Source organism: Hyaena hyaena, unplaced genomic scaffold (genome assembly GCF_003009895.1).
Source record: "Hyaena hyaena isolate Hyena2069 unplaced genomic scaffold, ASM300989v1 scaffold_10, whole genome shotgun sequence".
Lineage (NCBI taxonomy): Eukaryota > Metazoa > Chordata > Mammalia > Carnivora > Hyaenidae > Hyaena > Hyaena hyaena.
The window spans coordinates 6,411,343-6,430,505 of NW_024080642.1; the positions used below are offsets into that span (position 1 = coordinate 6,411,343).

Here is a 19,163-nt window from a genome sequence, read left to right on the forward strand (position 1 = left end):
TTCTACCTTTAATCTTTCTCCTCCCCAAAAACCTGGAGGATGGATCCAGCCTCTCATTATTACCAGCTTAAGGAAGAGGCCAGCTCTAGTCAAGAAGAGGTCCCCCCCTTTTTTTTTCATGAAGCAAAAAGTCCCCATCCTCACCCTCTCCTTCCTTTCACACCCCCCCCCCCACTTCTGAGTTCAGGGCTAGGGAGAAAGAGGCCCAGATGACTGCCCTACATCCTGGCCCTACTGTGGGCACTGATGTCCCTTTCAGAGTGCTGGGTGGCCGTCCAGGGCCTCATTTCTGGGAAGGCCTGTGAGGCTGGCTCCTACCTCCAAGAGCTGAGACACCCTGCCTGGTGGGCCTGGCATGCTGAGTCAGGTCGAGGGCATTGGAATCTTGGGGCCCAGGTGTGAAGCTCCACATTTCTCCTACCTACCAAGGGGCCTTCAAGGCTGCTGTATGAACAAATGCAAAATCAGGGACTTTCCATTTGCCCCATCACCGCCAATGGAAAACATAGGCCCAGAAAGGGAAAGTAACCTACCACAGCGGGCACAGGCCAGGCTCCATGGCCCCTGCCTCACGAGCCCCAGCCCAGAGCTGTGGACACAAGAGGTCCATCCTGTTTGTTAGCTGCCAGCCCAGGGCTCTCTCCTGCCTGCTGCAGACACAAAGCACATCACCATCTGAGGCCTGGGGTGATGACTCGAATTCCACCAAGTGCCCATCAGCCCTTTCCCACTTTGCAGGGAAAACAGGACTCCAGTGCCCGCGCAGCGTGGTGGTCATGGAGCCTTGGTTTTCCTGTCTTTAAGGTAGCTTTGTGTATGTTAAGGGTTTTACATGCCCTGCCGTAATGGATCTTCACAGTTCGGTGGGGGTGGACTGGTCATCCTCATTTGACAGATGAAGAAGCTGAGATTCAGAGAGCCCCATTGTCTAGCTGCCTGGGAGATGGTACTGTCTAGATCTCTCCCTCCTGGGCTGTGGAGGGGTCAGTAGACAGCAGACTCGGTAAGCTCTGGCGCGTGGTGAAGGGGCAGGACCACAGCCGTCCTGCTGTCTCATCCGCTGGGTGGCTTTAAAATCATTTATGCCATTTAAAAGCTTCACGAGAGGTGCTCACAGTCCAGGCCGGGAGCTTGGCTAGCCATCCCTCCCCGGGAACGGAGTCCATGGGCCAGGCCTTGCTCGTCGCAGGGGCTCAGTCAAGGGCTCTTTTCACAAGGCTGGCATGGGGGAACCTCTGGGGATTGCAAGATGGCCTCGTTTGGAGGGGCCTCCTGTCTGGGTGAGCCCTGGGTATCTCAGCTTTGCCTCTTGGACGGCCTCATTCGGAAAGGAGCCCCACAGCCTTTGTGTGAAGATCCTGAACTGAATGGCAAGGCTAGAAGGGGCTGGGTGAGAGCCTCAACAGCGACCTTCTTAGACACCAGGAAAACAAAGGCCCAGCAAGTGTAAGGAGCCCACTTAGGGCTCTTTACCGCCTCGGGCTGCGCAAGGGTAGACTGGGTCCTGAAAGATGGGTCTTCTGGACAGCCAGCCCTAGTGGAGGGTGGGGCGCTTAGGAAGGACCCCCGCGCCCAGGGAGTGAGGGACTCTTCACCAGGCCCCTGGCACTGCTCTGGACCCCTTGCTGATTCTATCTCTGTTAATGAAAAAGCTCTTTGAGAAGCTGCAGTATCATCTCTGCCTTTGACCCCCAACTGGCATCTTTCCTCTGGTCTATCAGCCCCACAAACCGCTGGGAAAGTTGATGCCCCTACCTACCACCCACCATCACACAGTCATTCCAAAGTTTGGCGTGGGTAACCAGGAAGTCGCCCGACAGCACGCTGCATCCTCCTCCACCCCCGCCTCCCACCGCAACCACTAGCCAATCAATCCCAGACGGGCCCGTCTTCCAACCCTGAAGCGGTAACCTCCTGACCCCTAGCGGCAAGAGCGAGGAACTGCACCTCCCGGCCCGTGCATGTGCTACCGTTTGTTTTTTCTCAAACCGAGAGAACCTCCCAATGCATGGACTCTGGCTGTCTTCGACGCAGACTCGCAGACTCGTGCACTGCTTAACACCGTTTTTGCTACCACGTGGCGGCTGCAGAAAATGTCCTTAAACTGCAGCCCCACACACAATTTTTGTACTTTCGTCTGACCTACTCGAAGGTGTCCTTTTTAAGTCTTACTTGTTAATATTTATAATGACCTATAATCCAAAGTAAATGAAAACGTTCACTGCAATCATATTGGCTTGGGAGACTCCTTTCAATAGATTTGGAGGAAAGGACCAGAAAGAACGAGAGAGAATGGCAACTGAGGCTCATTCAGCACAGTGTCTCCTTTTAACTCTTCACAAAGAACCCACTAGAGGTAGGTCTCATGCTACAGATGGGAAGACTAAGACTCCGGTTAAAAGGTGCTGAATCACACAGCTTGTGAGTGACACAACCAGGATTCAACTCCTGCCTCTCAAGACTTCTTACACCAGGATCAGCATGCGATGCTGTCATCCACCCATTCGACCACCCATCGTGGAGTGTTCACCCCACCACCAGGCCCTGTCATCAGCAAGATGACCAACAAACAGTAAACACAGCCTGTTAAGAGATGAGAGGGGCATCTGGCTGGCTTAGTCACCGGAGCATGCAACTCTTGATCTCAGGCTCCTGAGTTTGAGCCCCACATTAGGAGTAGACATTACTTTTTAAGTGACAATTTTAAAAGGGGCATAAGGTGGGAAGGAGAGGTTGGGCTCCATGCGGTGAGGTAGCCCTCCAAAGAAGGTAACTTTTGAGCTAAGATTTGGAGGAGCTGAGGGAGGGAACTATAGATATACTCAAAATGTAGTGAGAGGTTTTTCGTTTTTTTTTTTGTTTTTTTTTTGAACGATTTTTTAAGGGATCTCCACACCCAAGGTCAGGCTTGAACTCACAACCCCAAGATCAAGAGTCTCCAATGTCACCGACTGAGACTGGCAAGGGAAGAGCAGTAAATGGCCCAGGACAGTGGACCAGATCAAGAAGGACTGAAACCCACACTCTGTGAGATGGGAGCTTATTTCTAACAGGCCACCTGGTGGAGGACAAACCTATAGTTTCTTTTAGATACTCCACAATAAAGGTAGCCAACCCCATACAAACCCTGAGCACAAGGGAAGACAAAAAGAGATCATGGGGGAAAGACAAGTTCTTGTGTTGTTTCAGCAGAAGGGGAGTCCGTAAGAACTCTAGGACACTAACAGGGACCAGAGAGAAGATGCCAGAACTATAGTTAGCAGCAGCAGTAACACCCACATAGACAGCTCTCAGACATGCCAACTGCTCAGAGTGTTGTACTCCTATTTAATCCTTATAATTATGACACTGTTTCAGTCCCCATTTTGTAGATGGGAAACCTGAGGAACAGAGGAGCACACTCAAGAATAATTAAAGGGTAGAGTTGGGATCTGGCCCCAAGCCTTGTGGCCCCAGAATCCATACTATAATTTCTACACTGTGCTGCTGTTAGAAGCAAATGGTATTGCCAGGGCTGGTGGAAGATGCCCAGGTCCCACCCACTAGGTTTCTTGTAGGTTCCCCCCAAGCTCCCAGAACAAGCTCCTGCCCTGCTGGGAAAGATTCTCAAGGGCTCACACTCAAGGTCCTTGCTGTCATCTTGACCAGTGCCCACCTTTGCCCAACAGGTTCCTGTCATAGGCCCCAATTTCCTTGTGTGTGTCCCCTGGCCACAGGCAGGCAAGATCTCTTTCTGGAGAACATGTTGAACTGGGAAGCACTTGTGTGGCCCTGAACCAATGAAATTAAAAGAATCAGAAAACTGAGAAACCAAGATCTCGCTGAGCTACTGCATTTTCTTCACTGCACTACACCTTCCTCCACCCTGCCTGTCAACACACACTGATTCCTCAGTTCATAAATGAAAAACTGTGGCCTCAGCCCCAAGTCGGAGTGGCTTTTGCGCTTAGCTACCTAGAAAGATTTTCTGACTCTTATTTAGCTTCTCAGAAGAGAGTGACTCAGTTCAGATTATAACTCACCTCCTTAGATCAGAGAGCCAGGGGGTGAGGTCACATGATGAAACCACAGCTATGGGCATGGAGGCAAGACACACAGGGTCAAGCAGCATCTGACTCTTGATTTTGGCTCAGGTAATAATTTCACGGTTCATGAGATCAAGACCTACCATCAGGCTGCTACGGGCTGCTGGCACAGAGCCTGCTTGGGATTCTCTTCTCTCTGCCCCTCCTCCTGCACTCTCTCCAAACAAACAAAAAGGCAAAAAAGTAAAGACTGGTAAACAACCAAAACACTAAAGAAACAAGGAAATAACCTAAATTCCATTTGGCCTATCTGAAGGCTAGAAAGTCAGGCAGTCATTTCCATCTTTAATTATAAACATGGTGAGAGATCCTGGAAATGTCAGAGAGAAAGTGGAGGGAACAAAGCAAAACTGAGTGTAGAGGGTAGTCCTTCTCAATTATTTCACTGTGGTAAAATATAAATAAAAAATTTCAGTTTAGGATATGGGGCCAATCTGGCTGTGACCTCTCTCACCCTACTGATGACCACTACTGATCACCAAGGTTGATTCAGCTGATCTGTCTGGGTAGGAAGGTGTCTCCTTCCTCCGCCACCACTCCATGTGTATCCCTCCCAAAGCTGTGCACCCAGAGGACAACCTTCCCTGATGGAAGAGGATCATTCTCTGGTCAAGGGTATAGGAGTAGCCACACTCACTAGAACCTTCAAACAAGCTTTCAAGGTCCATTTATAGGAAAACGTAAGGTAGTCAAGCTTGCAAGACTCCAGACACAGCCAAATGAAGCACTCCATGTGGCAGCCTGCCTTTCTTTAGAAAACAAAAAATATTTCATTTTAACCATTTTTAAGTTGACAATTCACTGGCATGAAGTACATTCACAATCTGATGCAACCATCACCAGGATTTCCAGAAGTTTTTCATCATCCCAGACATTCAATACTCATTGAACAATATAACTCCCCATTTCCCCAAACTTAGACCCTGGTATCCTCCATTTTATTTTTATACCAATTGCCTGTTCCAGGTACTTTATATCATCGGAATCATGTCTCTGTCTTCTGATAACTGGCTTATCTCATTCAGCATATTTCAAGTCTCCTCCATGTTGTAGGACATATCAGAACTTTGTTCCTTTTATGGCTGAATAATATGAATATATATTTTCATTATCTTTTCATCTGAGGTTTAAATATGCTCTATGCCCCAAGTGGGGCTTGAACCCATGACCCCAAAATCAAGAGTCACATGCTCTACCAAGCCAGCCAGGTACCCCATCCATTCATCTGTTGATGAATATTTTGGTTATCTCCATCTTCGTGCTCATGCAAATAGTGCTGTTAAGAATATTCTTGTATACAATAAAACAAGATAAAATCTTAAGTCCCTGCTCACACCTAGGATTGGAATTATTGGGACATATGATTAACTGCGGAACCAAGCTGTTTTCCATAGTGGCTGCAACATTCTACATTCATTCCTACCAGCAATCCACGAGGGCTCACTTCACATCCTCACCAAAACTTATTTTGTCTGTCTTTATAATAACTATCCTAATGGGTGTGGATTGTATCTTACTTTGGCTGTCATTTTCATTTACCTAATGATTAGTGATCTTTTCATATGCTTATTTCACATGTGTGTATCTTCTTTGCAGAAATGCCTATTTAAGTCCTTTGCCCATTTTTAAATTAAGCTTACATTGTTGAATTGTAGTTCTTTCTGTGTACTGGATACTAATCCCTTATCAGATGTATGATTTGCAATCTCATTCCATGGGCTATCTTTTCACTTTCAGTAGTGTCCTTTGATGCACACACAGTAAGTTCTTCATTTTGATTAAGACCAATTTATTTTGTTGCTTGTGTATTTGTGGTCGTTATCTAAGAGTTCATTGCCAAACCTAATGTCATGAAGGTTTTCCCTTAGGTTTTCTTCTAAGAGTTTTATACTTTTAGCTAGGTTTGTTTTCAACTCATTTTAATTTTTCTATATATGATAAAGGTCTAACTTCATTCTTCTGCATGCAGATGGAGACCCAGTTTTCCTACCATTTCTTCAAGTTAATTGATCCTTTCTTCTGCCTGCTCACATCTTGTTGAACCCCTCCAGTGGTTTCAGTTATTTGTACTTGTTATAGTTGCCATACATATCACAACTATAACCTATTAACCCCATAATACAGTGGCATAAATTTGCTTTAAACAGTGATATGCTCTTTTAAAGATATCGAAAGAGGAGTGCCTGGGTGGCTCAGTCAGTTAAGCATCCAACTCGAGTTAGGCTCGGGCCATAACCTCAATGTTTGTCAGCTCCACACTGATAGCACAGAGCCTGCGTGGGGCTCTCCCTCTCCCTCTCTTTTTCTCCAAATGAATAAACTTATCCATTCCTGTTAAAACAAACTCGGGGCACCTGGGTGGCTCAGTCAGTTAAGCGTCCAACTTCATTCAGCTCAGGTCATGATCTCATGGTACGTGGGTTCGAGCCCCATGTCGGGCTCTGTGCTGACAGCTAGCTCAGAGCCTGGAGCCTTTTCTGATTCTGTGTCTCCCTCTCTGATCTCCCCTGCTCATGCTGTCTCTCTCTCAGAAATAAAACATCAAAAAAGCTTTTTAAATCAAAAGAAATATATATTCCATATTACTGTCTTTAATACTCTTCACTCCTTCCTAAATATCTACATTTCTATCTGGCTATCATTTCTTCTCACCCTGAAGAACTTTCTTCAACATTCTCTATTGTGAAATCTGCTCACAACTCATTCTGAAAATCTATTTCATTTTCATTAAGGATGTTTTCACTGTAGAATTCTGGATTGACTTTTTCTTTGAACTCTAGTTTTGCTGTTCCATGAAAAGTCAATTGATTAAATCATTATTCCCTTGGGGCGCCTGGGTGGCTCAGTTGGTTGAGCATACAACTTCAGCTCAGGTCATGATCTCACAGTTCGTGGGTTCAGGCCCCTCAACAGGCTCTGTGCTGACAGCTAGCTCAGAGCCTGGAGCCTGCTTCGGATTCTGTGTGTCCCTCTCTCTGACCCTCCCCTGTTCATGCTCTCTCTCTCTTGGAAATAAATAAAAAAACATTAATTAAAAAAAAACCATTACTCCCTTGCATATGTCTATTTGTTGATATGTATGTATGCTATTTCCAGTATTTTTATTTTCAGCAGTTTCATTATAATGTGCTTGAGTTTTCTTTGTACTTGTTTTGCTTAATTTTCACTGGGTTTCTTGAGTTGCAAATCCATCCTCTACAAAATAGAAGTAAATTGTAATCAGATTTCATTTTTTTCCATCCCATTTTGCTTTCTTCTCTCCTTCTAGAATTACATTTACATTATGCTAGCCCTTTTCATATAATCTCACAGGTGCTCTAAAAGCCATGCTCATTTTTTAAAATATTTTCTCTCCTTCTGATTGGATAATTTCTATTGAGCTAAGCTTCAAATTCACGGATCCTTCGATAATTTTAATTCTTATTCTGCTGTTAAGCCCATCCAGTGAATCTTTAAGTCAGATCATCTACTTTTCAGTTCCAAAATGTACATTCAGTTCATTATAGTTTCAGTACCTGTAGGAATTTCTTTTCATTGATCACAAACATATTTTCCTTTCCTTCCGGAACATAATCATCACTGTATCAGCTTTAAAATCCTTGTATGCTATGGGAGAACAATGAAACTGCTCATTTATATATCTGGGTCATCTCAGGAATAATCTCCATTGATGTGTCTCGAGTTTGGGTCACAACTCTTCATATGCTGATTTTTGGATTATACCCAAGTTTATTGTAAATGATGAGACTCTAGATTCTGTTATGCTCCTCGGAAGACTTAATTTTTATCAGGCAGTTACTTGGCCAAAATCAAACTGGAAATTCTGTATCATAAGCAGTGGGTGGTGGCTAAAAACTTCAGTAAACAAAGAGATTTTTAGATGAGGAAATTATTTGGGCATATTTTTTAATGTTGACTTTGTTTCAGAAAGCACAACATGGCATAATCTGCAGAACTATTCTATAAATGGCTCAGAGGAGTCACTTCCAAATGTCAACACTGTTGAGAAGTTTACAGCCACCAAAACACAAAGAACAAAAGTTCCCCAGCTGTCAAAATTAATGGAGTTTTTAATCTCTCTTTAACAGAAGATTGGGCAGCACAAATGCTATTGTCCTCTCCTGTCTTTTTTTGGATTAAATGAGTACTTCTTAGGATTACATTTTAGTTTATCTACATATTTTTAGATATACCTCTCTGATGCATTATTTGCATATAGCGCTTGCATTAGGTATTACCATATATCCTAATCTCTCAAGGTCTTCTTAAGAGTTAACAGTATCACTTGAAGTAAAATGGAAAGAAACTTGCATTCAAATGGATCCATTTACCACCCCTGGCTGGTTTTATACTATAGTAACCATATATCTGATAGATATGCCTACATGTTATAAATTCCACAAAATTTTTGCCTTAAATGAGATTTTTAAAGATACTGAGAAAACTAAGTTTTATATTACCTTCATATTTGCCATTTATAGTGTTCTTCCATTCCTTCATGCAGATCCATTGTGAGTGTCAGCTGTTCTTTCCTGTCTACAGTGCCATAGAAGAAAAACTTTTGGCACTATTAACATTTCATCACCCCAGAACTTTCAGGTATTGGCTCATGAACATAAATGCAATAAACAAAATTCTAGCAAATCAAATCTAAGGATATTTTTATAAAAATTGTGAACAACTGGAGTTTATTCCAGGAATGAAGGGTTGGTTTAATATTCAAAAAGCAATCAATGTAATTCATTATATTAACAAACTAGAAAAGAAAACCCACATAATCACCTAAGTAGATGCAGAAAAGGCATCTGACAAACCCAACTTACATTCTTGATAAAAACTCTCAGCAGACTAAATAAACTCCTCAATCTACTAAAAAGCATCTATGAAAAACTGAGAACATCATCCTTCAAGGCGAAACACTTTCTAGTAACAACACAAGGATGTCTACTTGTATCCCTTCCATCCAGCATGGTACTGGAGGCTCTGGCCAGTGCAACGAGGCAAATAAACAAGAAGTCTCCAGACTGGAGCAAACAAAAACAAAAATCTTAAAACAAAACCTGCTAGAATAAGGCGGTTTTAGCAAGGTCATAGGATATGAATCAATACACAAATATCAAATTTTACTTCTATATAATAGCAATGAGCAATCAAACACTGAATTTTCAAAGGCAGCCACTTACAAAAACATGAACAATTATTAAATATTTAGAGATAAAACTGACAAAGGAAGTGCAAAGTCCTATATTCTGAATAGTACAAAATACTGCTGAAGCTAAAGAATGCCTAACTATTAGCTATACCTTGCTCATGAATCAGAAGGCTCAATATTATTATTAGAAAAAACACTTCACCAAAGATATACAGATGGCAAGTAAGCACATAAAAAGATGCTCAATTTCATTAGGAATTTATTAGCAAAAATAAAACGCACACACACACAGTAAGATGCCACTACACACCTAATAAGAATGTAAAGATTAGGGGGCGTCTGGGTGGCTTAGTCGGTTAAGCGTCCGACTTTCGCTTAGGTCATGATCTCGCGGTTCGTGGGTTCGGGCCCCGCGTCGGGCTGCTGACTGCCAGCTCAGAGCCTGGAGCCTATTTCAGTCTGTGACTCCCTCTCTCTCTGACCCTCCCCTGCTCGTGCTGTCTCTCTCTCTCTCTCCTAGAAATAAAGAAAGCATTTAAAAAAAAAAAAAAAAAGAATGTAAAGATTAGGGACTGACAATACCAAGTTCTGGAAAGCACATGAAAAACAGCTTTCAGACACTACTGGTGGAAATGTAAAATGGTATAATCACTTGATGAAACAGTTTGAGTTTCTTAAAAAGGTAAATATACACCTACCACGCTATCCAACCATTCCACTCCTACTTATCCACAAAAAAAGGGAAATATATGCCCACATAGAGACTTGTACACAAACATTCACAGCAGCTTTATTTGTAACAGACAAAAACCAAATTTGGAAATAACCAAACTGTCCATGAATAGGCGAATAAACAAATTGTGGTAGATCATAACAATGGAATACTTCTCAGCAATAAAAGGAATGAACTGATACATGCAACATGGATAAATCTCAAAACAAGTATGCTAACTAGAAGCCAGACAGACTCCCTCTAAAAAGAAGAGAGTACATACTGTAGGATCCCATTTATACAAAACTCTAAAATGCAAACTAATAACAGAAAGTAGGTTAGTGGTTGATAGAGGAATAGAGGCGAGGAAATTACAAAGAAACAACAGACACTTGTAAAGGTGAAGGCTATACTGACTACCCTGATTACGGTTTTACAGGGGCACACGTATGTCAAAGCTTATCCAACTGAAGTCTTAGTACATGTACTTCATATGTCAATTATACCTCAATAAAGCTGGAGTTTTTTCATTTAAAAAGTTGTATCTTTCAGAAATTTTCTAAAGATAGGCAAGTACACATATAACATACTCTTCATTTCACACACAAGATTGTTTATGTTAGGGATCTTCTTTTCTCGGTTAACATATGCAGGCATCAGACATCTTTCTGTATTAGGGGAAATGGTTTATGTCATTGTTTTTTTAAACATAGTGTACGTAGTAAGGATGTACTATGATTGATGGACAATTATTTCTAATCTGCTATTATAATGCTGAAATGAATATATTTTGCATATACTTGTGAGCATACACACACAAGCAACGTATGCAGGTGTTTAAAACTTTCATTTATATGATCAGATAATCCTCTAGAAAAATCTCAGGGGGCAACTGGCTAGCTCAGTCAGTAGAGCATGTGACACTTTCAAGCCCCATGTTAGGTGTAGATTACTTAAAACTAAAATCTTAAAAAGAATTTAAAAAATAACCAAAGAACTGTCTCATAATCTATATCAAAATGCTGGAATAAATTAATTTAACAAGGTCATGGACGATGAGATAATACACAACAGTTTAATATTAAGTAGCAACAATATGAAAATGAAAAAACTTAAATACTATTTAAAATAACAAAAAATTTTAAAAACCTAGGAATAAGGCCAGTAAAAGCTATCAGACCTCTACAAAGAAAACTACAAAATTTGAAAAAAAAATTAACGACCTAAAGAAACGGAGGAATATATTCTGTTCATGGATCAAAAGACACAATTGTATAAAGATGTTCATTCTTCCTGCATTTATTCTGGAGTAAAATGCTTATCAAATATCACACCAGGCTTTGTTACTGCTGTTCTACTACTGAAACTGACAAGCGAAGTCTCAAAGAAATATATGGAAATGCAAAGAGCCAAGAATAACCAATACAATCTTGAAGAACAAAAAAATGGAGGATTCATGTTACCAGATACTGAACATTTGGTGTTGTGCTGTCACGAAGACAAGTAGACCAATGAAACAATATGTGGTGCCGGTGCTTCTGAATATCCATACAGGAAAATACTACTTTTAACATCTCCCTGTTACCACATACAAAACAAATTCTAGGTGACTCAAGATCTAGATGTGTTAGATCTTTCCAGGAAAAAACACATCAAAGATAAATGATCTTGGGGTCTGCAAATATTTCTTAAATAAAACCTATAAAGCACTTACCTTAAAAGAAAATACGGATATGTCAGACTATATTAAAATTAAGATCCGGTTTGTCAAAAAACATCAAGATAATGAAAAGGCAAGGCATAGAATGATGGACGATAACTGCAGTCAACTCCAAAAACATAGTCTGTTCCTAAATATATAGATTTCTTACAAAGCAGTAAGAAAAGGACAACCTAACAGAACAACAGGTACAAAAGGGTATTTAAGAGGATATCAAAAAAAAAAAGAGGATATCCAAGTTAACAGATTTTAGTGCTCAGTCTCATTAGCCATCAGGAAAATGACATTACATCCAGAAAGACCACCAAAAGACGTTAGTTGTGACCATACCAAAGGCCAGTGAGGATGTGGAGTGACTAGGTCTTTAATACATTGCTGGTAAGACTGAAAACAGCACGATTACTTTGGAAAATGGTTTTGCAGTAACTACCTATGAAAGCAGAACCTATGTATCCCCCATAACCCAGTAATTCCATTCTCAAGTACGTATGCTACATTGATACATACAAGTATATACCACAAGATATGTACAAGAATGTCCATAATATCACTACTGGTAACATCCCAAATCTAAAAATAATCCAATGTCCACCCAAAGAATACATAATGGTATACTACAACAGAATACCATACAGCAATGAAAACACACTATTATTACAGGCAACAACGCATAACATTGAGAGGAGGAAAAATACTGTATGATTCCATTTACATCAAGTCCAAAACAGGCAAAACCAAACAATGGCAATGATCAAGATACTGGTTTCAGTTGGAGGAAGGGGGTTAACTATATGACTGAGAAGGGGGCATAAGGAAGAGTCTTCTAGGATGCTTGTTTTGTTCTATTTCTTGATGTGAGTGATGGTTGAACAATGTATTTCCGGTGTGGAAATTCACTAAGCTGTAGGCTTTTGATGAGGTTTCTTTATACTTGAACATGAAATTTGCTTTAAAAGAACCCAAGAGTATATGAGAATGTTTCTCTACATACAACAGATTATTCTATAAACCCAATCTTTGCCAATTAAAATCTTTACCAAAGCAAAATTAGCATCTCTTTAATGTTTTGACTTACATTTTAAAGAAGAACAAGGTTTAATGGGGGGAAATGCTCTTAAAGTTGTTTCTTTCCTAGAATTCCATCAAAAGCAAATTCTGCAGTTGCTATGACCTGTTATCAAGGCTATAAATGTGCTATTAATGGGGAAGGAAGACTTAGGTTCTGAAATATGCCCTACCCCAAACCTGTAAGCACCAGAATTTTAAATGGCAAAGAAAGGGTGTTTGTGAAAGACCTAGAAACAAGCAATATAGGATGGAAGCAGGAGTGCCAAGATTTTCAACACAATGGGAATGGTCAATGGCAGCTAAGTAGCCCCTGAACAGGACTCATACTGCCTGTGTTGTAAAGTACATTTACTTCAATTATGAAAAAAGTAAACGTCCAAAAAGCAAGGCAGTTCTTAAGAGTAAGAGTTTTCTGGGGCGCCTGGATGGCTTAGTTGGTTAAGCGTCCGACTTTCGCTTAGGTCATGATCTCGCGGTTCGTGGGTTCGAGCCCCGCGTCGGGCTCTGTGCTGACTGCCAGCTCAGAGCCTGGAGCCTGTTTCAGTCTGTGACTCCCTCTCTCTCTGACCCTCCCCTGCTCACGCTGTCTCTCTCTCTCTCTCTCTCCTAGAAATAAATAAAACATTAAAAAAAAAATTTTTTTTTAAAGAGTAAGAGTTTTCAGTCCTCCCTTAGACACAGCAGGTCTGTACCTACAACCTGGCACAGTGAGCTGAACATACAAGAGGGCCAACCCAGAGTCTTCCCCAAAGGAGTAACTGAGACAGCACAGGGCTCACTTCTTAATATACACATTACGGCTTTTGAAAAGGTTGTTTATCAGAAATGTTGATCTCAGAAATATTAAAATATATTTTTAAATGATTGCTATATAGTATTTCAATAAGACATTAAGGTTTGATAAAGAGCAAAAATACAGAATGGCTTAACAGTTAAGAACATGACCTCTGTTGGGGTGCCTGGGTGGCTTAGTCGGTTAAGCGTCCGACTTTCGTTTAGGTCATGATCTCGCGGTTCGTGGGTTCGAGCCCCGCGTCGGGCTCTGTGCTGACTGCCAGCCCAGAGCCTGGAGCCTGTTTCAGAGTCTGTGTCTCCCTCTCTCTCTGACCCTCCCCTGCTCACGCTGTGTCTCTCTCTCTCTCTCTCTCCTAGAAATAAATAATTAAAAAAAAAAATATTTAAAAAAAATGTTTTTTAAGAACATGACCTCTGTAGTCATACAAACCTAACTATAAATCCTATTTGAACACAATTAGCTGTGTAGCTTTGACCAAGTTCAACTTCTCCCTCTTTTCCTATTTGCAAAATGCAGGTGACAATTCACCAAACTACAGAGTATTTATGTGCTAGATCACAGACACTATTTAATAAATGAGCACAGTGCCTGCACACAGCCAATACTAAATACTAACTGCATATTATTGTACCAACTGCAAGATTAGGACCTCAACTGATATATATAACAAGCAAGACACGGCTTGATTTTGCAGAGCTGAGTTGGATCCATATTCACCACTTCCTCTAAAGTTCACAATTCCTTGAATGGCACATCTTAGAATTTCACCAGGGACCCCTATTGAGAATTGTTACAATTTTCCAAAGTATCTTTAAAATACCATTTTTCTGGGTGCCTGGGTGGCTCAGTCAGTTAAGCATCTGACTTCAGCTCAGGTCATGCATGATCTCATGGTTCATGAGTTTGAGGTACCACAATGGGTTCTGTGCTGACAGCTCAGAGCCTAGAGCTTGCTTCAGATTCTGTTGTCTCCTTCTCTCTGCCCCAACCCCACGGACATTCCTCTCTCTCAAAAATAAACATTAAAAAACAAATGAGGGGTGCCTGGGTGGCTCAGTCAGTTAAGCGTCCGACTTCGACTCAGGTCATGGTGTCACGGTTCGTGGGTTTGAGCCCCGCATCTGGCTCTGTGCTGACAGCTCAGAGCCTGGAGCCTGCTTTGGATTCTGTGTCTCCCTTTCTCTGTGCCCCTCCCCTGCTCTCTCTCTCTGAAATAAATAAAACATTAAAAAAAATTTAAAAAACAAAAAACAAATGAAATGCCATTTTTCAACATGCTCCATCTCCTACTGTCCTACAATCAATAGTATAGCAGCTAATCTGGGGTCTTCTTTATTAATAGCTCTCAAAGTGGCATTTGTCTGAGGCAGAAGCCAAATAGAGGTTTATATTTATTCTATCAACTTCTCCCTACAATTATCTCACTTAAACTTCATCCTCATCTTCCTAGAAGCAAAATGCAACTCTGGAGGATTTGCTTTCCTGGCCATCCGTTCCAGAACCCAAGCATGGATACATTTACTGGTGCTCCCGACATTTAAAAAAAAAAACCTTTGGGTTTGGAACATCTTTTTCAAAGCAAAGAACTAAGAATTATAACAAACTGCATCTAAATTGTAATGGTAACTCAAGTTTCTATTGAAACCAATTAATCCTCAGAGCACTAAACCAAGAGCTGAAACAACCCCACCTTTCCAGAGCAGATTATGGTGGACATGACACTGTCCTTACAAGAGTTGTCCCCTATCTGCAGTCTTCGCGGTCTTCCAACTTTTGAAAGGGATCTAAAGACCTGTACCAATCACCAAAATCCTTCCCAAGTGCCTTCAATGGTTTGTGTGGTTTCTTTCTCTCTATAACAAGACCACTATTCTTGAGCCTGCTCCTGGCATCCTGAGTTTACAGACTACATTATATAATGAATTCCATCCAGAAAGCCAACTAGAGAACTTTTACTAACAAACTCATGTGACAACCTAAGTTGACAGACATCACCTCCACAAACCATCCTAGTAAAAATATTACCTATGTGTTTGACTCAAGTCCAGGCATTTGTGCATTCATGTTTAGTATGGAAGCAGACTACAAAACCCTGAATGCCAAATCTTTAAAAATCTGTAATAGAGAGGGGTACCTGGGTGGCTCGGTCAGTTAAATATCAAACTTCAGCTCAGGTCATGATCTTACAGTTCATGAGTTCAAGCCCTGCATCGGGCTCTGTGCTGATAACTCAGAGCCTGGAGCCTCCTTCAGATTCTGTGTCTCCCTCCCTCTCTCTGCCCCTCCCCTGCTTGTGCCGTCTGTCAAAAATAAACAAACATTAGAATACTTAAAAATCTTTAATAGAATTTTATGAATTCTTCCATTTTATGAATTCCTTCCATTTTAACCTAGATCAGGCATATGGCCACTTTACTGCTGGAAAAGCAGAAATATCAACCTGAAAATCTCTTGGGCATAACTCCAACTATCTAATGGAGGAGCATTATACAAAAATCCTAACTGCTTAATTATGGGAACACACATCTATTTTCGCCTAAGATAAAAACTTCCTAAATCCTCACTACTAAAGATTCACTAAGTCAGGATATATGTACTTTTGGTGTCAACACCTCATTTAGCAGCGATGAGTCAAATGTGATGATGGAGCTGATATTGTCTCTCATACACTGCTGACAGCAAAGAGGGGGGCTATAAAATGGAACGTTCCCTTTGGAGGGAAATGGGTAATATTTACCAGTTGAAAAGTTATGTTCTCGGACACAGGAAATCTAGAAATGTATCCTACAAATACACATGCAAATATTTAAGTGGAGACAGTTACAAAGAACTTTAATGCAGCACCATTTATAAACAGCAAGGCTGGAAACAATCTGAATGTCCAAAAGCAATCAATTGGTTAAAAAAAGAAATTAGGAGTACATCCATGTCACACTGTCATTCAAATTAGATCTAAATGCTGAATAAAGAATGATCTGCATTAGCTAAATACCTATACACACTAATGTATAGACTTTTTTGAAAAAGTTATTTACAGTAAGAGGGATGGCTACACAGTTCTGCCACATGTACATGTACTACAGAGAATGAAAGTATTCTTTTCTGCTTCTGCCACTGACCTTTGGAGGTGGTAGCAGGGGTTACGGTAATTTTACTTCAGACTAAGTAAAGAGGATTACTTTCACATAGTCTTATTTGGTTGTATAACCCAAAATTCCACACTAGAAAACAATCCATAATTTTACCTTTAGTATGAATTATACTTTTATAATTAAATACCATGTTGCTACCTGGTTGAGAGGACAGTAATGAAGTCATTTGGTTGGTGTTCTTAGTGTTCTTCACCAGGTTACAAGTGTTAAAAAAAAACAAAACAAAAAAAACTTTTTCTAAAAAATACGCATCATCTTTGGGGAAACACAAGTGATTTACAAAAAAAAGTGGGGGAGGGGGATCTTTCCACATTCAGGAAAACAATACTGTAAATCTGTTTGGACTAGAGATTTTATTTCAGAAAGATAAAGGATGGAGGCGCAATAATATTTGGCATTTTTAATTTAGGTTTGTTTTATTTAAGTTTAATGTTAATTCCATGCTGTGTTTCAGTAAGAACAATACAGATTCTGTATCTGTGGCTCCAGTCAGATATCCAGTAGTACAAATTAGCTTCAAGTTACACATACTGAACAAAAGAGGTTGAGCGAGCGAAGTAGGGAAGGGGGGGGCCCAGGGGGAGAGGGAAGGAGAAGAAACAAAGAATTGAACACGCATGCAGGCTTTTCCATACCACCTTCAATGCTAACCTGCTGTAGAGGGAGAGTAAAAGTAGGCAAGAATGAGCAGCCACGGATTGTTGAACTGTTACCAGCACCATGCTTTTCAGCAACATTTCAGCAGAGTTTGAAACACTTTTACAGCAAAACCATTACAACAACTCTCCGAACAACTTTTTACCACCTCAAGCTAACAACCAATTAATTTTAAACATTGGTATAAAATTCGATTTAAACAATTAGAAAAAGGAAAAATAATACCACAATGCCTCTATAGTGTGATTAACCTCTCTCTTAGATGCTTGCGTCACCTATAAGTCTAATGGCTTTCGAATGTCATTTCCATTTCTAATGGTGATCTTGCCCCATCTGGCAGGAGACAATACAGTAATGCTGAAAAAGCCTCTATGCAGTCCTGTTAGTGTCTTAAAGAACCTAAAAGCTGGGACCAGTAAAATCCACAGAAATTCACTCTTGCCTTTAAGAACTTTTGAAAACTGTTTAAAAAAAAAAAAAAAAAAAAAAAAACCAACAGGGCAGGAACCTAAATTCTGAGACCAAATGTAAAAGTCAGATTTGGTGGTTCTCAGTGACAATGGGGGAATTTCCAATGGGGGTGGGATGGGAAGGAATGGGGTGGTCAGAGATGGTTTCTCTTGTTGGCTTTTATGTCTCACTGATTTTCATCTTCCACATCCTGCAGCGCTTCTTTATTCTGCTCTTCACCTACAAAGAAGAATGAGTTAATTATTGCATACTGACTAAATCAGGTTGTTGTGGTCACAAAGATTATCATTCCAAGCATAAAGACTCCTTATATATTTGCTACAACTGGTATTAACCACAGACAGGCAAAGGACTTCTACCACCCTTGACACCTGAGATGCCTAAGCCAAGAGGTGCTGCTGGATCAAGGTCCTAAATGGTCAACAGGATGAAAAAACTGATGCACAATAAAACTAGTTTTATGCTAAATAAGCTCTTAAAAGTAGACAGCCAAAGTAACCATATTAAATGATTTTCAAGCTTTCATGTATATCTTGGGTCAAAATACTCTTTCTCAATAACCTCACCTCTTCAAGAGACTCAAGAGTACTTTATAGTTTTGTTTTATAAAATCTACCCACCACAAGCTCCAAGAGAAATGCTTCAATGAAGAGAGCTGAGCAGTGAAATGCTCCAAAGGAGTTCTACAGTTTTAGAGGGAGAGTTTTTGCTTTTTGAAGTATTTTACATTTTGTATCTTAGCTAGTCACACCAAACCATAAACCAAATTCCTTACTCCAAAGTGAAACAGCATGCTCAAAGTAAACCGGACCACTGAGGTTATTAAAGAAGGGCATTTGGACCAGTTGTCTCATGCCATTTTACTTTCCCCTTACAACATGATGATCGGCCTGAGTAGTTTCAAATGCACTATGACATGCAATAGAAAGCCAGCCTAGTCACTGGAGAATCATCTACCTATTAATAAGCATTAAATAAGTCACAGCCATACTAAAGAGAGCATGCAAGTTTTTGCTAAAAGAAAAAAAAATAAAACAGGTAGAAGTTACAGTCTTTTGGGCTTTAACAAACCACAACAATTCCTATGTAGATACTAGTTTGAATCCAATTTCAACAGAAAAAAATAACAACTAATCCAATAATCATTACAGTTCAGACAATCCATCCGTTCACACACAGTTTGCTAAATTACTTAATTAGGATGGATAAATGACACTAAAACTGGCTGCCTACCAACATAAACTATTTACCCTAAATAGTGTTTTTAAATAGTCTGAAAGATCTTGATATGATAAATAAATGCTGTCACAGCAACAAAGATTAGGTGAACGTAGTTTCAGACATTTAAAA

At 40.5% G+C, this 19,163-nt stretch overlaps 1 protein-coding gene across 1 annotated transcript in view; it reads right to left on the reverse strand.

The window, feature by feature from the left end:
• Positions 1-17,070: 17,070 nt before the first annotated feature.
• The window catches only part of YWHAE (tyrosine 3-monooxygenase/tryptophan 5-monooxygenase activation protein epsilon), a 57,376-nt gene continuing 55,283 nt past the window's right edge, over positions 17,071-19,163 (reverse strand). Inside the window, exon 6 of the mRNA XM_039252623.1 lies at positions 17,071-18,032. Coding sequence (XP_039108554.1) covers positions 17,980-18,032 — 53 coding nt within the window. The 3' untranslated portion in view covers positions 17,071-17,979. The remainder of the gene's footprint in view (positions 18,033-19,163) is intronic.